At 41.4% G+C, this 26,325-nt stretch overlaps 1 protein-coding gene across 1 annotated transcript in view; it reads left to right on the top strand.

Annotated features, from left to right (window-relative positions):
- Positions 1-26,325, top strand: part of ntrk3a (neurotrophic tyrosine kinase, receptor, type 3a) — a 182,832-nt gene that overhangs the window by 48,311 nt on the left and 108,196 nt on the right. The window contains exon 4 of the mRNA XM_034141125.1: positions 17,170-17,241. Within this exon, the coding sequence (XP_033997016.1) occupies positions 17,170-17,241 (72 nt within the window). The remainder of the gene's footprint in view (positions 1-17,169; positions 17,242-26,325) is intronic.

Here is a 26,325-nt window from a genome sequence, read left to right as displayed (position 1 = left end):
CACGGGCCACAAGTTGACCACACGGTTGAGATGCCACAATCAATTCTCAATAACTCTACCCCAGACCCATGTATTTAGCTAGTTCAGAGAGAATAATCAACATTGTGCATAACAAGATAGAATGATAACGTCTATCAGCTGACGCCAACAGGCAGGAACAGGGAGACAAAACACTGAGAGCACAGCAGCCAAGGTTACAGGTGCCTGTGCTCAGTCAGGACAGTATGAACTGATAAACTGGGTCAAAGTTATGGGCCTTGGAAAATATTTCCCCAACAGTATGTTTCGTAAACATACAGTAGTCGCTGGAACTTATTAATGTTTGTGGCTCCTCAGTTGTCAATAGTTATAAATTACATATTAGTAACAATATTTGCCCGAATTTTTTTAGTGGTGGAACGTAGCAAAGTACACTTATCATTTGTGCTCTAAGATGCAATTTGTTGTCTTTTGTGATTGTTCTTTGTAAAGTTATTAAATAAGCTTTGGTTTTTATCTAAGTGAACAAATAAGTATACATATGGAAACTAAAAATGTTGTCATTTAAAGTTTCTATGTAGGCCTTTTTCAATTTTTTTACAAAGGAAGAGCTTTGTCGATAACAACACCCCTTTGAGTTTGATGGTGAGGACAACACATGACAAGTGTTCATTTGATTGACAAGTGGAACAATCCCAGACTGCAATGCGTCACAAAGACAGAATGACTGACAGTTTTAATTACCGTGGCAACACCTGTCATTTCACAGCCCAGTCAGCGGCTCTGAAAATAGCCTATGCTAATCAGATGTGTGTGTGTGTACTGTACTAAGTGAGTTTCATCTGTAACACTCATTACAGATAATTGATGAAGATGATGAGGATGATCGTGGGAAGATATAAATATAAATATAGGGCAATTAAAGAAAAGAGTAGTGGTTCATACATTATGCCATGTGTTACACAAAGTGTCGCTAGCTAGCTAGGTAGCGTATCTACAACCGTAAGGTCGGTAGTTCAGGAATTAAATATCTCAGCCCCTAACCGATGTATTGCCATGACATGTTTTACCGACGCTCATTGTCCCCTGTGATTGGACCAACATTTTTTATCGATTTTTAACGATCTCTTGACCTTTCCTGTTCAATTCCTCACATATTGTCAAAAGTAGTTTAAAGGTCCCATGTCATGCTTTTCCGGTTATTACCCGTCCCCTTGTGTGTTATGTAGCTTTTTCTGCATGTAAACGGTCTGCAAAGTCACAAACCCTCAAAGTACACCCTGTAGCGAGTAAAACTCTAACACAGAAAAGACGTGTCTATGCTGCCCCAGAACGCCTCGTTGGAGATTTTTCTTTTTCCATTTTTTCCTTCCGGGGCATATTGACGTAACGAAGTCCAAATGGACCAATCCGCGAAGCTCCACACACACACACACACACTCACTCAGCCTTATCTTTTCTCTGCCGCGGTGCTGCGCGGAGCTCCGTACACACACAGACTCGGAGCTCAGGCTGTGAGTGTTTGTGTGTGCTCAGGCTGAGTTTTGCGATGTCTCGCTGTCTCGCAGACCCCACGCAGCAACCAGGAAACAACACCAGTAATCCAGCTCACACTGTCCGCTCCTCGAGCCCCACAGGGCAGCCCCGCAACGTCCCGCCAACACGGCACCCAGACCCCACGCAGCATTCTCATCTGTTTGTCATTACTGGTGTCATTTTCTGGTTGCTATCAAACGCCATTGTAACACATAATCACTGATGTTCAGCTAGCTGGTTGACTAATCAGAACAGAGTGGGCGAGCTGGCCAATCAGAGCGCAGTGGGCTCATAGGGAGGGGGGGGGGGCAGGAGCTCCAACAAGGCGTGTAGGACAGAGAGTGAATACACATACTATACAGAGATGCTGTATGAGAAACCAATGTGAGTTTGGAACATTGAACAATGTAAATCTATTCTAGTAGACCTCAACAATGGAATTATGATCAGTAGAAATGGCCATGACATGGGAACTTTAAAGATTCAACTCATATGTTCTGTCATTACTACAATATTATGTACACACCAGAGGTTAAACTGTTTCTTAAATACTGTTGACCCAACAGTAATGGACAGCCAACAGGCCATGCCTAAAATAAAATGGAAAGTGTACTACATGTCATGTGCTTAGTCAAAGTGTTGAAACTATTTGTCCAAAATGTGTTGACTGTAGAGGTTATTTGACCACTTATTCGTACTTAATGCTTATTAGAACATCAGAAAAATTGGAAATCTCAAGAAAAAAGGGGATTGCCTTACTTTCTACATTCTGGTTTGTTCTTCTGCATCGGTTGTCATCTAAATTGTTCTGGTTGAAGTAATTTTCAGAGTTATTGAGAACATCCAGTCTGTGTTTGTATGGCACATTCAAAATGGTAGATTGAAGACATCCTTTCCAACATGGCAGGTTAAAAGGCTGAGCGAGAAGCAGAGGAGTTCATATGAAAATATTTTCAAATGAAAATATTTAAGGCGCATGATTGCACTACAGTTTGAGCTCAGTGCCCGGTGCTCCTCAGGCATTGAGGGGTAATCAGAGACAAAACAGAGATAGAAATAGAAATGTCTCTTTCTAGCTGTCTCTTCCCTTCCCTCCTGTCCTGAGAGGAATACTGATGAGGGCCATAATCTCAGCAGCCATGAATAATAAACATTATTACATCACCAGCTAAGAGAAGGGGGGGGGGGGGGGGGGGGGGGGGGGGCACAGATGGAACAGGTTCACTACAGGAAGAGTCACTGTCACTACCGACACTACTGCTACAGTACTATCACTGCTACAAATACTTCTACTACCACTTCTCAGTATTAAGACGTTTAGCGAAGTTCTTCCTTGACTTTTTTACAATTCTCTCCTGAAATCTTTCATACTAGCTAAGTACTAACTCGTTACGTAATATAAATATGTAATCAGATTACTGGTACATTTAAAAAAAATGGGGATTATTGGAATTATAATATTACAATACATTCAAAAATGATAGGTAGACGTTCTGCCTATATTTTTGGATTTTCATTTAGGCAACTTTCATTCTTCTTTATTTTACATATATATATTTTTAATGTATTAGTTGGTTGTCTTACATAATACACTTAACTAAAAAAACATCGTATTCATATTTATTTTCTCTTATATTTAATCAAACTTCATTTGATATTGAGGTATTCCAAAATTGACAAAAAGTAATCAGGTTACTGTTATATTTTGACACTAAGATTAGATTTTATATTTTGACAAATACCTATCCGTAACGGAATACATTTTGGAAGTAACCCTCCCTGGTTATAATGCATATTCAATGTTTAGTTGTGTCCTTAACCTAATGGCAGAAGATGCTGCAGGATCTTTAAAAATAAGTTGCGGTTACAGTGTCTATCGATAAGGATCTTTTTGAATGATTGTCGTTCAAGGAGTTGGCCCTTGGTTCCTATACAATCACAAGAATGTATGACAGTTTGGTTTGGGTAAAACCTGATAACAAGTTACTTTGAGTTGATCTTTGTTGTTTTTCTTTACCAATTTCATAATCTGTGTTATGTATCATTCTGAATATTCTTCAAAAAAGACATTTGACTCCCTTATAATTAAAATCCAATCAGATTTTCCAGGATCACTTATAATCTACATGAGAATATTTATACCATCATACAGTTTGAATACAGCTGAGTATAGACAGCCTGTGGCTCCGGCAGATGTTTAAACCCTGCTGTACTCTCCTTACAGCTAACAGTGCATCTGCTACTGTTTATAATAATGGAACCAGATAATGTTCAGTTACCTGTGTGTTGCATAATAATAGAGTCACACACCATTAATGCTATTCCCATTGAGTAGTGAGTCTACAGGCACATGAAACCTGGGGCATGCACAGAGGTAATGAAAATATGAGATTAAAGGAGAAAAGAGATGAAAAGACGAGATGAAAGAAACAATGGAGAGGCTCTGCTGTGGATCCAAAGAGCTTTTTGAAGGATTTGGTGGGATTTACTCAATAAACATATACATTCAAGTCCTGCTCGCAGTAATGCTATACTGAAAGCTTCTACTGGGCGCACTACAATGATTTCTCGCTTCCTGGTCTTCTTATTCTACTTCTTCTTCTTGGCTAAGTTTCAATTACCCGAACAGTACTTCGACAGGTGCCAATTCGCTACCTCAGAACTTGTGCAAGGCCCAATACTGCTCACTGCTACTTATACTAGGATGGGTTCAAGGCAGAGACTAATGGCGCATTTCCACCATGGCGCGGTTTAAGCGTGCCGTGTCGTGCCGGGCCCGTTTTTGGTTGCGTTTCCACTATGCCTAGTTCCGGCCCGGGGGTACTTTTTCACCTTTTTTCTGGCCCGACAAAATCGTGGTTCTATCGGGGCCAACAAACAGGGCTGAGTCGGGCTGAGTTTGCAAAACTAGAGAGAGAATCGCTGGCAAGGGGGCTACAACTACAACAAGATGAACATATTTCACCGTGATTTAATTGTAATACACGTTTCAAAATGATGCCGAAGTAACAACATACTGATACCGGTTAGTAAAAACCATGAATTAATGCTTTGACAAGTCTGCAGACAGACAGCAGGCGAAAAACCTTTTAAAATGGGTGTTGTCTAAATGGAGATCGGCTAAGCTAACGTTGTATATGCTCCGACCGTCCACACTCACAACAACGTCCTACAGTCAGACATGAATAAACCAGCGACTGTATTCGCCATGACACAGGTTTGTACTTGTTTAACTTTTGTCTAGTTTCTGAACAGATATGAGGAGCTGTGAGCTTGAGTGCTAACAGCTAACGGCTGATGTTGTTTTTCTGGGGTGCTCATTGAAGATGACGTCACGGCTCCGCCTACACTGCGTTAGTGCGTTACTATAGATACTACCCCAGTTCCTAAACTGTAATGGAAGCGCAGCATTAAAGTGAGCCGGGCCTAACAAGGCTTAACAAGGCCTAACAAAACCGTACTAAGTAGAGCGAGGCCTGCGGTGGAAATGCGCCATAAATGTCTTCCATTTTCCACATCCTCACCTTTCATAGCAAAATAATCAGGTCTTCTACATCAATCTACCATGATACTGCATATTTCCAGGAACATTTATATGGATCAGAATCAGAATCAGAAACAAGTTTATTACCAGGTAGGTTGACACGTACTAGGAATTTGACTTGGTGTTGTGGTGCATACATAAAAGTAAAATTTAAAACACAGATTTTCATGCTGTCAGATGGGATACTAAGACACATTTAAGGGCAAATGATTGATGATAACCTGCATGGAAAGATTACAGACAAGACAAAGATGAGGCTTGAGACCATGGTCTCAAGCCTCATCTTTGTCTTGTCCACAGTGTCCCCCACATAATGAATTCACTGATCAGCGGTCCGAAACACAACACCAGCTCCTTCTCTGTTGAAGACAGAAGAAGAAATACTTGTATTAATCCCAGAGGGGGTACTGGGCTGTCCTATAGCACGCAGCGATCCAGTCTCTCTGTGATGCATGAGGTGACCTCCTGAGTAAGGGATCAACACATCTGATTATGTCTTGAACAGATAACCATGATGGTTGGTTACAAGTTGATAATGCTTGTTGTCTTATTGACCAACATGATCTGAGCAACTTTACTAAATCTAGCTCCAGAACAGGCGAAACAAAGTACAAAAGAGAATGGCAGGACAACCCTACAGCTTCAGTGATATTACAAACTGATGGATTATTTAATTAATATAGTCCCTACAAGTATTCGCAACACAAACCAGGGCACTTGTCCTGAAAAATCTCAAAAGGTGTCACAGACAGAACTACAGAGAGGTTTGGAGGCCGAGGACAGACAGCTGGAGACGTTGTAAACAGGCAGGGTGTGATGGATGGGCCTGTCAGCACAGAGGCATCTTAGGACAAAGATATGTACAGGACGCAGCACACACTGTTACACAAAACAAACCAGATACATCATTAAATTAAATGGTCCTGAACTAATTTGAAGTTGATCGAACTGAATCTGTAGGAGGAATTTGAGGGAGAAAATCACTATAAAACAAAACATGAAATTACAAAATAGCTGTCTTCCTGTTGGGTTTACTGTCAACTCTACGAGGCTTTTTGTCGTCTCTCCGTGCTATATTTGCCTTTCAAATTTCAAACATCTACTTGAATGTTAAAGGCGGAGGCTTTTACTTTGAAATCTGTTTGTTGTCATTGCTTTGGCAATTTGCCAAACCCAAGCCAAACCCCCTTATCAAAACTCAATGCTTCCCCGCTCCCCCCACATGTGCAAACTTTAATGAGTTTTTGGATATCGCGAGAATCCCAAAAATGTTGTTAAGCTAGCAGATAAAGAAATACAATAATAATTCTACCAGTTTCAACAGGTTCTCTGCTGTTTTTTTATGTAAAAGCACTTTTAGGGGTTGCTACGATCGGAAATGTCCAATATAAATGCAGTCCACTTACCATTAATCATTGAAACGGGAGATCCATTTTATTTATTTATGCCAACATTTGCAACCAACCAGAGCACACTCCTTTACAGACACAGCCACTTCAATACCAAGAGTGCAGAACACAGGATGGATGTGTTGTGTGTAAAAAACACGGTTATTAGTTCGCTAAAATCTCAGATCTTCGCTTCAACATCTTCCCACTCATAACCTTCCTCTCTGAGTACTTTCAAGCTTCGTAGAACGAAAGTGCACTCACACACCAGCACCAATAGTGCAGAGTGGAATAAAAACAGAATTATAAATCGGACTTTTATGAGGTAAGGGATACACAGGGTACAGTGAGCTCTTGATAAATAAATGGTTGAATCTCTTCTGCTAAGAAAACATCCTGTCCTGTCTTCTTCTGATGATTTCTCTGACGCCCATCGCTCTGTCTTTTAAACATTTTTCAAATGCCTGCCAGTCTAAGGGCAACGTCACAACAGTGTGTGTGTGTGTGTGTGTGTGTGTGTGTGTGTGTGTGTGTGTGTGTGTGTGTGTGTGTGTGTGTGTGTGTGTGTGTGTGTGTGTGTGTGTGTGTGTGTGTGTGTGTGTGTGTGTGTGTGTTTGAGATAGTGAGTGATGGCTTCTTGAGCTGCTCTCATTAAAGTGGATCTATCATGCTATATTTGAATACTATATTGTAGGGCCATACCTATATAAAACATGTCTGTGAAGTTTTTTTTTCAAAATACCAAACAGATCATGCATTTTAGCCATGCCTCATTTCGCTCTATTTGCTCTTTTCCAGCCCTGTTTTTGCAAGGGCTGATTCTGTGAGAAGTCTTCTTCGTTGCTTTTGTGGCAGACTACAGCGACACCTACAGGCCTGGCATATGTACTACAGCGTCTCCAGTGCTTTCGAGCGGCAGTGGCCGTGGCCCAACCCCCCATTCCCCTGATAGGTGGAGAGTTGCCCATATAGGCGGAGCTCCCTGTTTCTGACGTCAGAACAATTTCAAATCTGTATCAGCTCCGTTGCAGCCCCGTTTTTAGAGATTTGGGTATGGAGGAAAAGAGAGAGGGTTGTGTTTTCTGACACTTGGTGAGTTCCCTGACACACCGGGGACACATATTCATGTGTAAAAGACGTACAAAAGTGCATTTTGCATGATAGGTCCCCTTTAAGTTACAATGAAAGTCATCTCTTTGGCCTTGCACTAATAGCCTGACTGTCACCATGGTAACTGACACAGGTTGACTCGATGGAGGGACAAGTGAAGTGAAGCATCTATTAATACTTTAAGTGATGAGTCTCTGTTGTGCAGTCCACTAATACCACTATTACACCGTTGTTACACTAGAGAATAATAAAATACAAATAAATAGAAAGAAGATACTTAGCTGCAGTACAGGTTAATGACGGATGCACATTTTTATTAGGCTTATTCTCTGCAATATAGGTCACATTCTTTTTTAACCCTTAGATGCACGAGTGACTGGACCCTACACTCTTCCATAAGTGGGTCAAAAAGGACCCGTATTAGAATAATATGTGTTCTTATTCAATTTTTGTCATTTTGGTTAAGAAAAATCACTTGTATAATATTTAGTATTATATTTTGGTTCACACTAGAAATATTTTATATTTAAGTTTTCACTATTTATAATTGTAGACATTTTTTTTACATTTTGAAAAAAAAACGAAATTCCATAGAAAATGCATGCGGGTCATTTTTGACCCACTTATGGACGCTTGGGGTAGTAATACAAAAACTACAATTTCTTAAAATCTATAAAATGTAAAATTTGAATGGCATGATATCCAAAAGAAAAAGGTTGGAGGAATAGCTGGAATATGAAATGATGTAAATTACAAAGACACTCTAAGAAAACCACCTCACCGGGTCAAAAAAGACCCACTTATGCATCTAAGGGTTTGTTACGGTATCTGAGAGGACCCAAACGCAGGACACGGCAGAGTGTTGAAAAAGGGTTTATTAGTGGACGAGGTGCGGGGAGTAGAATCCGGCTAGAGTGGCGAGACGTGGCGGCTGAGAATCCGGCTGGAGTGGCGAGGACGTGGCGGCTGGTGACAGCAACATGGCGGTCGGAGAATGATCCTGGAGCACAAGAAGAAAACACATTAGACGCTAAAACGTCCAGGTATGAGAAAATAGCTATAACGCTAAGTAGCCTTGAATTTATACCACTGTGGTTTTACAACGATCTGGCGGAGAAAGGTTGTGGAGCCTCAGTTGATATGCCGTTGTAAATGGCTTGATGGAAAGCAGGTGTGTAGACGGGGAGGGTGCACAGCTGATTGCAGCAGGTGAGTGGAGGTTGAGCCGGGAGCCAGGAGGGACAGCCACCACGCACACACAAACAACACAGACATGGGAAAACAAACACACAAACAAACACAAAGGAGACGGCTGGAGGAGTACAGCCACCACAGGGTTAAGGAGCCCTATTATGCTAATTCTCAGCTTCATATCAGTATGTAGTGTCTCTACTGGGACATGTCTCCTTGCTTTAATGTTCAAAAAGCTCTTTATTTTTCTCATACTGCCTGTGCTGCAGCACCTCTTTTCACCCTCTGTCTGGAACCAGAGCCCAGTCTGATTGGTTAGCTGGCCGGCTCTGTTGTGATTGGTCAACCGCTTAGAGATCTCCCACGTACAATGTGTTGGAGCGCTAGCCAATAGAAGTGCAGATGTTACATGGTGTTGTTACTATGTTCAGGAATGAAACAAAGGAGTCCCATGGAGGCTTTTTAAGACCATTCTCAGGTATGAGAAATATTCACAAAAACCTTTATAACACACTACAGGAGAGGAAAGAGCCCAAAAAGCATAATAGGGCCTCTTTAAATCTATTTCTTGTGAGGTCCAGAACTTAGCGCCTCTTTGATGCAGCTCTGAAACTATCACCTTCAAAATCAAGTCCAATAAAATCCTCTCTGACGCTGCCTCATGATATTATATACACTATTATTATCATAATGTGTGTGTGTGTGTTCACTTTAACCTTCACAGGCTGTAGGATTCCAACACACACATGTACATGCATGCACACAACACTCACCTGTGCACACTCACAAATACACCAATCTATCTAAACAAGATAAACACACACACACACACATAGCCCTGACCTTCTCATGGTCATGACTCATTTTCCTCATTGCTCATTCTAAATTGTAATAACACACACACACACACACACACACACACACACACACACACACACACACACACACACACACACACACACACACACACACACACACACCTTTGTCACCCATGTGTTTGGTGTGTGTGTAGTGTTTTAAATATTAGGCTGTCCTTTTGTACCTCATTGTCGTGAGGTTGACTTTTCCAAAGGACACATTGGTGTGTGTGTGTGTGTTTTTTTGCTCATAACTCAGTGTTTAATCCTGTTGTGAACATGCATACTTGCACTTAACTACACAATTGACATTTGCATGGAGATAACCCACTCTGCATGATGCTATCTCCGTGTTTCTCTGACCTGCATAATGTGCACATGTTGATCATGATCATAAATACCAAAACTGCTGTTACTGATGATACCATGGGATCCCATGTTTTTATCGTCCCCGTAAGGACATTTGCCCATTACCATAAAAATGATACATTCTACATAGTAATGGATAATAGACACTAACATATCACCATATGGTTTACGTACATACACGGCTTGCACATACACATCAAGCGAACACACCTGCTGACAATGGCAACATGTTGCAAGACCCTTATGGCCAACATCTCCATCCATGTAGCTTCACAACACTCACAAATAACATTACAAGTCAGTGTTGAAAGTTTATAGAGGACATCTGCTCATTTTCAGGTTCATATTAGCATTTAGTGTCTCTACTGTGACATGTCTCCATGCTTTCAAAAAGCTCTTTATTGTTGTCATACTTCCTGTGCTGCAGCACCTCTTTTCACCCTCTGTCTGAAACCAGAGCCCAGTCTGCTCTGATTAAACCAGAGCCCAGTCTGCTCTGATTGGTTAGCTGGTCGGCTTTGTTTTGATTGGTCTACTGTTAAGAGACGTGTTGGATTGCTAGCCATTAGAAGCATGAGTGTAACGATATGATGTCATTATGTTACGGAAGTAAACGAAGGAGTCCAGTGGAGACGTTTCAGGCAGGGGGGGAGCGTGTGAGAGAAACCCTGTCTCGAGGGAACAGAGGGATGTTAGCCTTTGCAGACCATTCACACAAACCTATATAACACAGTATGGGAGAGGGAAAACCCCAACAAGCATACAAGGGCCTCTTTAATACACATATACATGAATGAGTGTTTTAGCAGTTCAGCCAGTTAGTACGAGCTAGAACTCTGTGGGTTGGACTTGTCACGGTTGTGTGGAAACTAATCTATTTGATGGTATTGTCAATATGTGAGTTATTAGGTTAAATAATTGCTGACTAACTTCTGTAGTAAAACATGTACTTTTAGTATATGTACATTCTAAGGTTTCCCAGGTGAAGCTGAGTACAAGAGGGTTAGAAACCACCATTTGGACCAAGTGAATGTCTTTGGGGGGAGATGGATTGAAACCAGAGTGCATCCTGTGTGTCTCTGTGAGCCTATCAATGAGCGTATTAGTGTTGTGAGGCCAAAGTAAAGAGGTGTGAGAGGAGCCGTAGCAGACCTCGAGACTGGAGGACTCAGAATTATTTAACTGATGATTCTGTCTTTTTATTTCAGCTACACTCTCACCAGCCCAGTCAATCTTTTTATATTGAATTCTGAAGTCTCATCCTTGAGTTAAATCTGTTCTGTAATCAATCTGAAACCATCTGGCCCAGTTAAATATGTATTTTTTCGACAGTTGGTTTGGAGGGATGGATTATTTCTTACCCCCAAGTATTTAAAGGAGTCTGTCCCAGGCTAGTCTAGTTTTGAAACCAGGCTGTGATACCATATCTTCGGATGTTCTAACACGGCATGGTAAAGTAATAGCATAAACTTCTGCACAACTCTGCAGACACTAAATCTAAGTTGAACTTTAGAGCAGAGATTTCAAAATGGTGTAACATGAGTTGTGTGCGCTACAGCTGAGCTTATAGCACCAAAGAGCCCAAGGGCCCTTAGAGCCATCAAAGAGCCAGTACATCCCAGAGATGGGCCTGAGAGTCCTTGTTTCACTGATTTGAAAATACAGTCGTGTGGCAAAACATGGAGAAGACCCACTAAGTGAACAAATTGCAAAACCTCTCCTTACTCCAGATCACTGGGGGGTTTCATTGCTTGCACATTGTAGCAACCTGCATGTTCCACACCAATGTACTGGACCAAGCTGCACCTTTTGGGGGTATTTTGTGTCTGTTTGTTTGCAACACTGAAGGCAGGAATGACGAAAGCAGTTTATTTGTTACTATTTTGTAAGACCTCCACTTTCTTAGACACAGCCAATGGTATGTGTTGCCGCGAGGGGCTAAATAGGGGAAGAGAAACACTTTGACACGCTCAAAAAATTGCTCAACAGTTTTCGTTTGACCAAAAATACTATATATCCAGGTGCCAATAACTTAAGTGTGATGACGATGCCACTGATGGTTAACCTGTTAACCCCGGGGGCGGGGGCTCCCGCAACATCTTGCAAGAAACAGCGTTTGAGGGCTTCTTAACATTTAACAAACTATGAATGTGTCATACCCACTTAACGGGAAGAAACTCAGCTACCTGAAGATATCAACCATTTTTACTGAAACAAAACACAAGTCTAACGCCGAGCCTCTGAATTAGCAATAAGCAAAAGAGTGCTAACGCACTTAGCACATAACTCACGGTAGAAATATGTTATACTTCATCGGATCTGCACAAACTAAATATCATATGAAAGCTGAGATTCCACAGATTCCAATGGTATAAGTATCATCACTGTGCGACCAAAACTCGCGGCAGCGAAAGCAAAACCAGACAGCACACAACTTCACTTTACGGGGCCAAAACGGCAAATACAGTATACGTCTTACCTTTGCTGTTTTCTGATCAAAAGTTGTGTTTAAGGGCATTACAACGCAGATAAACGCTGCTGAAGGTTAATCCAATGTCTCTTTGTCACTTTGAAATGATTACTGATAATCTATCATAACATTTATGTCAATAAGAGTAGTTTTCATATATAGCTGCTATGAGAGTGTATGAGAGCTGTAACCCAGCTTCCGGTTTTGGGCATGCTGGCTGCGCATCACTTTCATTCACCAATGGTAATGTTTAGATGGATTTAGGAACTCCCTCTCGATTCTATTGGCTCTATCGGTTAAAAAGAGGTGTCAATCATCAAAATCGACCAGTGGGTTCCAGAGATATGGAAAATCCACCCAAATGACCCCAGAGGTGTTTTTTTTCTTTCTAAATCTCTCTAAAAAGGTCAAATTTCACTTGTTTTGCATCAATCTTGAAACAGGGTACTTATATGTTATAGTTTGGATCCCTAAAGCTTTTTGTCTACTATCCCATCATTCAAGGGTGGTTTTAACTATATGTAATGTTTTCTTTTTGGACGGACACTATAATTTACATTTTTTTACTATGTTCAATCTGAATTTACTTTAAAATAAAAACATTCTATATTGATTCTGACTCTTCTACATCCAACTCACAGGTTTATCATTGCTTTGAGAAAAAAAGATTATTAATTTACCCCTTTTAGAAGTGAAGTTATAGTCATTTGTTCTGGGAATGTCATTTTTCGAGCCTGAAACCTGAAAAACAGGCTCAGGACTTAACAGGTTAAGGATCACTGAGCAGGTGAGTGCAGCCACGTTAAACAACCTGTTACTCCGCCCCATCTCCAGTGCACGCCCACCACCAATAATCATAGAAAATACCGCATAATAAATAGAAACACATACACCTTAAATGTGGCTCCTACAGTATGTGCACACATCACAGTAGTCACAAGGGTCAGTAAATCAGGACCCAAAGGCAGCAACAAATATGGTAGGCAGTTGTGAAAAACCTAAATCAAGTTTATTTAGGTGACAAAAACACAAAACTGAAAAAAGCAGGCAAGGTAAAACAAAGGGGAAAGAAGCAAACAAAATGAGGGACAAACCAGGAAGAGACGAGGACCATTCGAGAAACAGGAACAACAGACCGACAAAGAACACTTAGACAGACAGGCGTCTATAGAGACAGACTAATTACATCAACAAGACATAGCTGGAGAGAGCAAGACACAAGGACAGCAAGGAGATCTCACACAGGTGCTAAGAATCAGGGAAAACAAAGACAGGAAGTTCAACAAAGAGGAAACATTCTACACAAAAACCAAGATCATGACAACACTACACATTTCAAATGTTATATATGTGAAAGAATAAGCCAAACCAAACAAGTTATTCTTCATCTCCTGCCAGGTGAGCTGCTTATTTAGCTTTAGCTCGTTAGCAACATGCAACATTAGCATTGGCTAAATCCTGAGAGAACTCTGGCTCTTATCTCAAAACACTCGTAAAAATGTTGTGAAGTTTATAGAATACTAGAATATACTAGGACTTGACTTATTAGAAAGGACAGAATGATACTGATGATAGAAATACTCAGAATGAACGTCAGATGCAATTAAAGGAATTGTTTTGGAGGGCTAAATGATTCCCCAGGACACAGAGAGATGTGTCCCTATGATGTACTTCTTTTGTGAGACAATTAGTCACTGTTTTTGTGCGTGCGTGTGTGTGTGCGTGTGTGTGTGCGTGTGTATGTGCGTGTGTCTGTGTGTATTAAATGGACATCTAATGAAGGTGACTGTGGAAAGAAACCTTACCTCCCTCTTGGTGTCCTCCCGTGAGTCTCTTTCTCACCATCAGTCCCACCTCCTTCCCCTCATTTGTTGTCCTCTCCTCCCTTCGTTTTTGACTTTTTTCTATTTCTGGCCGTCCCCATCTCCCTCTGGTCCAACTCCACTGTCTGACCTCTCAGCTAAAAACAGGTCAGCTATCAATAACAACTTTTTAATTGAGTGTCACCAAACAAAAGCCAGGAACATCCAGCATCTTCTCCTCTGAAGCAAGCAGCAACCTTCAGGGCCGGGCAATGAAGGGCCGATAACTGCAGTTCATCTAATGGTCACTTGAGACTGGCTCCAAAAGGGAGTCAATCTCTAAAGTGCAGCGGTGACATATCCTTGTAGGCTGTCCTAGGAGTCGGTTCCTCAACAAAAATGCATTGGGATTTTTGAATTGGATTTTGTAAATGGCCTTAAGTTACACATTTTTAGCAGCATTGCTACTTTTAGTGACAGGAAGATGCTGTCTTATGTTGCTAGCTGCTAGCGTTTAGCCCAATTGCAACTAACATTTTTATATTAGCCGGAGTTTGACGGTTGCTTGAAAATGAAACATGTGTGACGTCAAGAAGAGTTCATCTCTCTTTTATAAAACGGACAAGTAAAATCAAGCAATCTGATTGGTTCTTAGCCGTGGTATACTGAGCGTATACCACGGGTAGAATTGTAAGTTACTTTTCACAACAAGTCAGTATCCCTCCGCGTCTGAGAAAAACAGTATACAGTTGGGCTGATAGGGAAACTGCTTGCAGTTTGCTTTTCAAACTGGAACAAGAAAGCAGCGGAGAAGTAACGGGGCAGAAACCCTCCTTTTTACGCAACGGTCCAGACATAGACATCAAACGGCAAAAACATATTCAGTGTGCAGTTCCTTTGGCATTAGGGCAGGGATATTTAGATACTTTCCAAGGTTTGATATAATGAATTGTGCTACTTTTAAAGCGAGCAACGATGTTTTCAAATCTGTAATCAAAAAGGTCTGCAAAAACATTTAAGATTAACTTCGACCTCCGGGGGGGGGGGGGGGGGGGTCTTACTATGGAGGAGTGGATTGAGGAGTGCCTATCTCCAGAACAAAAAGCACCTAAACGACGACACGTAGAGCTACGTGAAGAGCAGGTAGACCAACTGGAAAAGTATCACCATTCAAAAGCTTTCTGATGCGGGTCTTGAAACAAAGCAGAGAAATGATGACCGTTAGTGGCCACAGGTGCGAAAGCTCTCTCCAGAGCTACTGGAAGCCGAATCTCGGGGACCGGAGAAAGTGGAGCAATATTCTCGCCACGCCAAGCAACAGCCTAGAACAACCTCAGCCTATACAAGTAACCACGTAAGCCATGCTACTGATGCTGGACAGTTTTTCAGTGGGTGCACAATAAACGGCAACATACACATTAATGTAAATAAATAGCCAAATAATGGATCAACGCTCTCTGTCTAATATGTTCGCTAGCTGTTGTTAGTGTTGTTGCATAGCAACCACCTCGCACTATGTTTTGTGCAGAAGGCAACAGAGGGACTATTTTATTTTGAACATCATTATTTAATAATAACAACTATTTAAATTAGAGTGTGTATTTTTCATTCATATTGCCACACTTGGTAACCGTTTTATAAAAGCAATAGCTCACTTCAGGCCGTGATATATGCTCATTATATCACAGCTAAGGGGGTTGTCGACCCTCCGCTTCGCGTCGGGCCGAACCACGCCCCTTAGCTGTGATATAATGAGCATATACCACGGCCTGTCGTGAGCTATTGCTTAATTATACAGTCAGTGGTGTCTGTGAGTGTGTTGCTGCTTGTTTTCATGACTCTATCAGATGCTGCTTAAACGTAAACGACTCTATTTGAACAACACCTGTGGAATTAGAAATTCTAATAAAAAAAATTCTAATAAAAACTAACTGACTGAAAATAAATGCAAGTGATAAGAATATCACAATAAGGTTATCGAAGGAAAACGTATTTCAATGTTTCCATTATGTTGATTGAATTTTGAAAGATTTACATATCCTGCATAATGTTTGTATGTAAATATAATTGATATGGTCTGTGTAATTCAGATCAAAGCCCAGTGTTGCATTGAGTATTTTGCTTGATTTGAAATGTCATTTTTAATGTCCCTAAAGGAACAACATGGAACAGTGAGTAAGGATTGAATGAACGACATCAACTATGTGTGAGGAGAAACTGGAGACTGTATTATCATCAAACTATCAAGCCAACTGTAAACGATACAAACACACACACACACACACACACACACACACACACACACACACACACACACACACACACACACACACAGATACATTTGATTAGATAATAATGATTTGGATTCAAGTGGGTGTTTCGTCTCTCCACTCACACCACCCTCAACACCTCTTTATAGTTAGCTTTATGTTGCCATGGCGATGGACACCTGTGTTCCTGTTGTGTGTTCCTGCACGTCAGAAGAGGTGACAAGGGGTATGAGTCATAACTCGACTGTGTGAAGTTTACACGATTCTGTGTGTGCAGGCATGTGTGTGTACTGAATCATCTCAAATCGTCTCCCTACATCCTGATGACGGTGATATGTTGGTGATGTCACTCAAAATGGAAACCCTCATGAATTCAAATGAAACATCCCCAGACATGTATTGACATAAGGCTGATAGTAGTGCCGTGCGGTGGGTGGTCTGATACTTAAGCCCCAAGTCATGTGTGCGAATGTATGTAAAGCGCTTTAAGGGGTCATAAAGACTGGAAAGCGCTATATAATGCAGTCAATGTACCATTTATATATAAATGCAGCCCAAATGCAGCCCATTAAAGGCCAACAACATTGAGCTTTTGCAATCATTTTTGAAGTGAATTTTCTCTCAACGTGTCTCTTTCTCATTCCCTCCCTCAGAAACCTGTCCAAGAACCGCATGCTGACCACACTCTCCTGGCAGATCTTTGAACACCTGCAGCTCTTCGAACTGTAAGTCGACCAGTGTTCTTTACTTGCCTCACACTGTTAAATGTTGAAACAACCTAACATCAAGAGTCTGTGTGTGATGTCACATCTAATCACAAGAGGTCTATATAAGGCCTATATACGCACCTATATATATCTTTTAGGATGATAAGGTTTTCTTCAGGGCGGAATCTGAATCTTACAGCACGACAGTGTCATTGTAATATACATGCTAGTTTCAGACGGATGCAGTTGTCATTTTCATGTCCAGATTATGGGTGTTTAACTAGCCAATATGAAGTTGGTAATGCACTGTCCACTTAAATGAATGCAATATGAATGCAAGAATCCATGCAACCTTCTAAATAGGGGCCAAAAGAGTGGACATTTTGTCATAGTAATTATCTCAGTGTTAAAATTGTCTTTTTTTTTGTCAGACAGATTTTTTATCCAAGATTTACTTTGGGCAAAGCTGTCTATTTTAGGATTTCTCTGACCACATTGACACCTTGCTGCTGCCAATGTAACCAAAATATGTTCTAGCCATTTGTGTAGAGGGCCTTGCTCAAAGGCTCCTCAGTGATTGTTAGTTAGAAGGGGCAAGATCTTCTCTCCACTTTACCCTCCCAGATGTATCCTCAGTCTGGGGAGTTCCCGTCACTACCTGGCTCTGCCCTGGTTTTATAGCAGAAATACACAAAGGAACCCAACAGTAATACTGCTGAGTCATCATGTCCTAAATATAATTAGACATGAAATAACCGCTGTGCTCTCATTATCATGGTAACACTGCTCGTCTTCATATCAAAGAGTGAAATCTAAAAGAGGAGGGTCTCTACCTGTCTCGAGGGGCAGAGACCTCCTCAGTGAGGTTACACGCTCCACCTCATCTCCATTTCAAAGCTTTTTCCTCCTGTGATGATAATGTCCTTGTTTCAAAGTCTTTGACTCTAATGCTGCTGTTGCTGCTTGAAACTCTAGCTACAGGGAGAAACACAAATACAATCTGTACTGGGAGTATAGTCACATTTAAAAGTATCACATGGCTGCTGTCCATGGTGCTGAATCCTCCATTTGTAGGGAGATCTGTCTGGACTACTGGAAATTGAAGCAACATGCTTTTTCTTTTTGAATATTATGACAGCGGCTTCTTTCATTTTCTCTGCATGATTCCTGAAATGAACTGCTGCTCCTTCTGTGAGGAGAGCAGCAAAATGTACAAGGCTGAAATATTTGTAGAAATCAGGGACATGAAAAGCAGAGGAATGAGAGGGAGTGTGTGAACGTCTCACCTCTAGCTGGAGGATAAAAAGCTGTGCCGGATAATGGCATGACAGAAAGTCTAGGACTTTTTCAGGAGAGTATGCAGTGACTAGAATAAATCGGATCTGTAAGAGGTGATCTGAGAAAAGCTCCATTGAAGTTACTGCTTCATTATGGCTGTATGTCAGCGGCCATGTTTGTTGTGAAAAAGGGAAACTGTCCTGAAAGTCAACCCTTCATTAGTCCTGTAAGATGTGATGTCACCTCACGCCCTATCCAGTCCACCCAAACAAAATGTCTACCAGTTTAAGGGAGAACAAGATATTTCTCCAAAAATGAAATGTGTAAGAAGGCAAAGTAACCAAAAATGACTTTGTTCTGTAGAAATGGTTGATGACTTGATGACTTTAGCAAATATTTCCTAAATAGTCTTTAAGTATGCAATCTATGGGAACATACAGTATATTTGCCGATGGCTTATAATTAGGCGCGTTCACACCGGAGTACTTTTCCTGTTTAGTTCCGTTAGTACCCCTTATTTTGCGTTCACACCAAAAAGAGCACTTAGTGCCGGGAACTTTTACCCCCATTTTTAGTGCCTGCTAGAGAGGTGGTACTTTCCTGGGGAGAAAAAAGTACCAATTTCTATTGGCTGGGCGAATTGCAAACCACGCCCCGTAAAACTCTGAACAGTTTTTTGAACACAAAAAAAAACATGGGAGCGGTGGAGATGAGGAGGTGTCGGCGTTCTGGTGATTTACTCGGAAGGCTTCAGTAGAAGCTGCTGGGAGTCCCAGCAGCTTCTACTGAAGCCAGTCCCCAACTCCGGGGACTTCCGGCCGGGGACTTCGGGTGGCAGTATACGCCGTGAAGTGGTTTGCGGCCTGCCAGTAAACCCAAAGCAGAAGAAGACAAAGTGACGTCAGCGGCTTAATTTGCGTAATCTTCCCTCAGGGAACTTATTCCGGTGTGAACGCGATCTGTACTTAGTTCCATGGGGGTACTAAGTGTCGGGGCACTAAGTGCCGGCACTAAGTATGGCAAAGTACTTGGTGTGAAAGCGGCTATTCACTTATACACAGAGTTACTCAGGAACTTTTTATACTGTAATAAACTGACTTCCATTCAGCCACTTTCTCCCATATGGCATTTTCTTGTTATAACAACGTACATTAGGCACAAGCAAGTCCTGTGAGACAACAATATAATAATACAAATAATAATACATTTCAGTTACATAGGGATTCTCTAAATACTCAACCTAATTTTGCAAAAACATTTCATACAACAAAAAGATGCAGTATGAAAAACTACAATAGAAAGGATTATGGACTGGTTTTAGCAGTAAAAGCTAGTTTGTAAGGGAGCCTTTTTAGGGCAGCAACAGAGAAGGTGTTTGCATGTTCGAGGCAGCGGGTGTTACAGGGGAAGGGGGTCCTTTCTTTAGGGCTTTGTAGGTGGTGCAGTATTTTGAAGTCCGTCCTCTATTTACTGGGAGGCAGTCGAGGTTGTGATGGACCAGAATGATGGGGTCTCGGTGGCGGGTGGAGGTGAGTTGGCGGGTGGCGGAATTCTGTTTATTGGTGATTTTGTGTTTTGGGCAGCTGGAAAGTAGAGGGCCGTTTGGAGTCGGGCAGTGTTCTTGAGGTGGAAAACAGCAGTTAGGTTATGTGGATGGCATGCAGTAGAGGAGAGGGTGAGGTCAAGGATCATTGTTGCAGGGCTGGGTGTGGGGGGTGACGTTTGAGCTGTCAATATTTAGTGAGAATTACTTGGCAGAGCAGGTGAGGACATTTGGGAGGGATATTTTAGTATTCATGATTTTTTGCAGTTGAGTTGTAAGAACCCTGTTGCATTCATCATTACTAATCAGTCCTACGACAGGTTTGAGTGGGTGTGATAGAGTTATTTGCTGTTGTAATAAAAAAAGTAATGAGGAATCATTTGGTAAAATGTGTGAAACAGCTGAGATTAGCTGAGGTAATATAGGCCTCTTAGGCCTGCCATGATCGGTACTTACTTATCTGTCTATATTGACTGGTTCCCAATGGTTCCACTGATTTAAACAGTGATATTTCAGGAATTAAAGTTTATGTTGCAACTCCAACTGTGGATACTGTGAAAGAACCCACTGTATATATATCTTTATATATAAAGATATGTGTGTGTTACAACTTGTTCTGCCAACTTGAGCCTGTCAACAAGCCTCCAGCGATGCTCTCTGGGATATTTAAAGCAGCGCTGCTTGGATGCTAATAGTGTGATATTTCAAGCTATGAGCTGGTGCAGGCTGCTGGGGCTATTTGCAGCGCTGAGTGTGGGAGACTCACTCACACACACACACACACACACACACACACACACACACACACACACACACACACACACACACACACACACACACACACACACACACACACACACTTTAAGGTTAGTTTTCACGTTACAATGAAGTTCTGTTTAGAGCCAGGGTTAAGATTAGGCACTTAGTTTTGTTGGATACGTTTAGTGGAGCGTGAAGCAACAGAATGACTTGAAAATTAATGAAATTCAAAATAAAAAATCCTTTATTTACAGCAAAAAAGGCAGTCCAGATGAATGGTGAAAACTATAAAAAAGAGAGAACTAACATATTGAATATAGACACAAGCACACGTCAGTAAAAAAACAACAAATAAAACTATGTAAACATCCATGCTAAAAACAATTTGTAGCAGCATCTTCAAAGCTCAGTGAACATGTTTTCTTTTCCTTTTTTTGTTTCCCTTTATTTAACCAGGTGGGTCCCATTGAGATCATTGATCTCTTTTTCAAGGGAGACCTGCAGCAAGTAGGTTACACATGAAACATAAAACAACATAAAACAATAAAGGACATCATATGTACAGGGCTACATTCACATACCCATCGACATTTACAAGTACCAACAGTATCACAGAGCATTGCACCTATCCGAGCTTTAAAAACAGGCAGTGGAACCAAATTGCTCAGTTTCAATTATTTTTAAAGACTGTTCCGAGGAGCTGCGCACATAAAAGCTTTCGTACCTAAGGCAGTCCTTGCACTTGGCACATGTAACAAAGCCACATCATGAGATCTCAGACAATAGCTACCTGCAACTCTCTGTGTTATCAGAGAGCAGATATAATACGGGAGTTTACCCAACATGGCTTTATAAATAAACGTGTACCAATGACTGAGCCTCCGTACAGTAAGTGATGGCAAACCTGCCTTGGTATACAGGGTACAGTGATGTGTAAGTGCTTTACAATTTGTGACAAATCTCAGTGCGCTGTGATAGGCGGCATCTAACTTGTTCAGGCAATGGGCAGGTGCATTCATATAGATCAGATCACCATAGTCCAGCACAGGTAAAAAGGTCACAGAGACTCTTCCTGGCCTCAAGTGAGAAACAGGACTTGTTTCTAAAAAAGAAACCTAGCCTAACCCTCAGCTTTCTAAGCAGATTATTGACCTGAGGTTTAAAAGAGAGACAATCATCAAGCCAGATACCTAGGTATTTGTAACAGGTAACCACTTCAAGTACTTTTCCTTGCGTAGTAACAATAGGCGCGTTCACACCAAGTACTTTTCCCACAATAGTTCATGAGAACTTTAGTTCATGAGAGCTCTTTTAGTTCTGATGAACTAAAGCAGATCGCGTTCACACCAAAATGAGTTCCTGGGGATGGATTAGGCAAATGAGCCGCTGACGTCACTTCTTCTTCTTCTGCTTTGGGTTTACTGGCAGGCCGCAAACAACTTCACGGCGAGTACAGTAGGTGGCGGTATGCACCTTAAAGTTGCAATCCGCCAAAAAACCGAGAGAAAAAGAAGAAGAAAAACCTCCCGCGTATACTGCCGCGCCCACCTGCTGAGGCGTCTGTTTACCTTCCGACCTCAGACATGAGCTTCATCTGAGTTATTTAAGCAAACACAAATACAGATCGTCGACCAATCAAATGCAATAGCAATGCTGATTCGGAAGCGAAGGCGGTTAAGAAGGATTGACAAAAGGATTGGACGACGACATGCACGCGCTACGCTACGTGTGAAATTAATAAACTGTGCCAGGTGTGTCGTATGCACACTAAATAGGCTCAGCAGCTAACACACCTTTATTATATATCCTCCTGAGAGCAACTGCATCCGTCTGCCATGAACCCTACAGAAACCTACGTGTTAGTTTTGGCCCATAGTGGCCTCCATTTGTGTCGTGTAAAATGGGGGAAATCAAAAGTTAGCAAATCCCCATGTCATGTTCATAAAAACATTTAGTTTTAGTTCAAATAATTATTACACTGCTCTGAAACTCACTACACTAACTCCTAAGATGTTCCCTTACTATAATTAATAAAAAATGTTGAACTCACAACACTGGTAATAACAAACTTAACCATTTCTCTTTCTATAAATAAATAGTGCTTGTGTTGGACGCCATTTTGAAATACAATGAAATTATCTTTTTGAAAGCCACAATAAATAAAGCTTCGCCAGTTTATAACCGATGAAACATGATGGTATCAGAATAATCACTTACATGTGATGTATAGGATGCTACACAGGTCACTGTAAAGATAAAGTGTCAGAGGAGAAATAAGCAAGCTTAGTTACATGAAATGTAATGAAAAATGTAAGATACAGGCTCTGTTTAATCGCCATGTAGGTTCTCTTTTATTGCACACTCAAGACAATATCAATAACAGCATCACGCTGTCCCAGGTGTGTCGTATGCATGTAAATAGAAGTTAACATTTTCAATATCAAATAAAGTGTCAGTAGTATCAAAACAAATATATATATATAATAACAATAGGTAGGCTCAGCAGCAGACACACCTTAGTGCAAAGTGAAGTGTCAGTATTAATAACAGTGGCATATATATATATATAATCACAATAATACAAAATTAACTGTCCCAGGTGTAGGCAATTTGGGGTGAAGTGTCTTGCCCAGGGACACAACGACATGCTGACTGCAGTGGGGTTTGAACCTGTGCTCCCCTGATCCGAACACCAACGCACCAGACCACTGCACCACACGGCTCCCAACAAGTCATTGTACAGTTTATCAACAACGACAACTTTTTCTTAATTTTTTTATTGAAGGCCTGTTGGATTTAATCAGCTCGCTTAGCACTGCCAGAAGCCCAGCCTGAAAGGTATTTTGTTGCTCCACCTGGCGCGCCGACACCTCCACCTGGCACGCCGCCGAGTCAGCATGGCGCGGCATCACCATGAGCAGCTGGTCGTCCGATTCCTGGGCCTTGTGTGAATGCAGCAGCCGTTCGTCGTGCATCTCCTTGGCACGCAGGTCCTCATTCTCCTTGCTGACCATGGCATGGCGGTCCTCCATCGCCATCAAGGAAGCTGTCATCCCGTGCCCGCTTTCCTAAGGAGAAATAAGCAAGATACAAGATCAGTTTAATCGCCTAGGAGGTTGTCAACAGAGACAACATTGGACATGGTGCAGACAGGGACAGTGTACAAAATGCAGGTGTAAAGTAGAAGATAAGATAGGATCAAATAGCTGACGCTCAAAGTGGTTTGCATTCCGCACAGCCAATCAGACGTGTGAACTTGTTTCTCCCACGAAAGTCCCTGCTCTCTAGCAGGGACTGAAAACGGGGTAAAAATGGTTCTGATTAACTAATTTAGTTCCTGGGGCTTTTTGGTGTGAATGCAAATATATCGTAGTTCTGATGAACTATTGTGGGAAAAGTACTCCGGTGTGAACGCGCTAATTATCCAAAGCGGTCTCCGGTGTCTTTTTGGCTTTTGAAAAAAACATTACCTTGGTTACATCACGGTATCATCTGCATAAAAATGTAAAGTAGCTCCATCGACATTTTCACCTAAACTGTTGATATATATGGAGAATAAAAGTGGACCTAAAACAGAACCTTGAGGAACACCATTAGCAATGTTTAACCACTCAGAAGACAGCCCATCAAAGTGAACACATTGGGACCTTTCAGAGAGGTAGTTCACAAACCACCCCACTGCATGGCTGGATAAGCCAATACTGACTAGCCTCTGCTTTAAGATGTGATGATCGACGGTATCAAACGCTTTGGAAAGGTCAATAAATAGAGCTGCACAACTCTGCTTATTATCTAAAATACTCGTAATATCATTCACCACTTTCATTGTGGCAGTGATGGTGCTATGTTGCTTTCTGAAACCTGACTGATGTTTACATAGTAGGTCATTGTTACATAACAACTCCTTTACCTGCTCACTCACTTGGCTTTCAAGAACCTTGGCCAGAACTGACAATTTAGAGATGGGCCTATAATTATTTAATAAAGTAGCCTCCCCACCTTTTAGTAAAGGCAGGACATACGCTGACTTCCACAGTTTTGGAATTGTGTTTGTGCTGAGGGAGAGGTTAAAAAGAGTAGTGAGAAGTGGAGCAATAAAATCTGCAGCTATCTTTAAAAAGAAAGGTTCTACGTTGTCCGGGCCGGCCGGCTTCTTAGGATCTAACTTGGTTAAGGCTTCACGAACAACATTAACAGTAAAAGGAGTAAAACTGAAAGGGTTTTCCAGACCACATTGTTCAGAGTCACCAACTGTGGTGTTCACAGAAGCAGAGTTAGTCACAGAATCAAACAGAGAGCCACAGGACACAAAATGCTTATTAAAGCAATTTAACATGGTGGCCCTGTCCGATATAGTGCCAGATGCTGTGGTAAGGCACGGAGGTAGCTCATTACGGATCTCACCGGTGGATAACGATTGAATGGTTTTCCAAAATGTTCTAGGATTATTTAGGTTCTTTGTGGTAACTGACAGATAATACTTCGACTTAGCACTTTTTATTTGTGATGTGAAGCTATTCCTTAGCTGCCTAAAACGCTGCCATTCTACCTCTGAGCCTGATTTCCTAGCCTTTGCCCAGGCCTTGTTTCTCTCATGAAGGAGACTGGACAGTTCAGCAGAAAACCAAGGGTTGTCTCGTCCCTTCACTCTAAATGTACGCAGGGGTGCATGTCTATCAATGATCTCCATAAAACCAAGATAAAAATAAGACCATGCAGTTTCTATATCATCACACAGATCCATTTTTCCCCAATCAAACCCAAACAGATCATGAACAAAACCCTGCTCCACAAAATGTTTTGTGTCTCTCTTTATGATAATGCGAGGCGACCTTAGTGTCCCTAATTGTGGCTACAACACAGTGGTCACTCACATCGTTTGCAAATACTCCCACAGATGAGTATTTATGGTACAGTTTGAAAGGGAGGACCTTCCTGTAATACCCAATTGTATTATTAGAGATCCTGAAACTATAGATGTACAATTATATGTGTTTGTTTGAAAACCTAGTAGAAATAAGGAGAGGTTGAGACTCTCAGAGATGGATGTTCATGCTGAATGTCCATATGTGCCTCCATATAAGGGATGTGGAATGAGCCTCTGACAGAAAGGGCCAAAGGTTCTGGGGTTCCGGTGGAGCCAGCTGATAACAAGAACAAGACTTCCTTTACATGTTCTGCTAACAGTGAACAGTATGATGAGCATCTTGAGCCACGAGAATGGAGTTGAGAGACGATGACCACGACCGGATTGTTTAATAAGCAGCTAGTTTACAAGCTCTTACAAAGCTTAATCATCATCATAGTTGATCGCCTCAAAGATTTCGGCAAATATGGTTTCCACACTCCCACTTCTGGTTGGGTTTCGCTTGTAAAAGAGGTTTCTGGATGTGACTTATTAGTTAAATAAGGGTCACTTATTTATTTGCATGTATTCAAGCGTGCTCGAACGTGATTGTCATGTTATGAACAAGACTTCACTTTAAAATAGGGAACATGTTCTTAGATATAAATACCTCATT

The sequence above is a fragment of the Trematomus bernacchii genome, unplaced genomic scaffold (assembly GCF_902827165.1).
Source record: "Trematomus bernacchii unplaced genomic scaffold, fTreBer1.1, whole genome shotgun sequence".
NCBI classification, from domain to species: domain Eukaryota; kingdom Metazoa; phylum Chordata; class Actinopteri; order Perciformes; family Nototheniidae; genus Trematomus; species Trematomus bernacchii.
The sequence above is the reverse complement of the archived record's forward strand: the minus strand, read 5'-3'. Positions and strand labels throughout refer to the sequence as shown.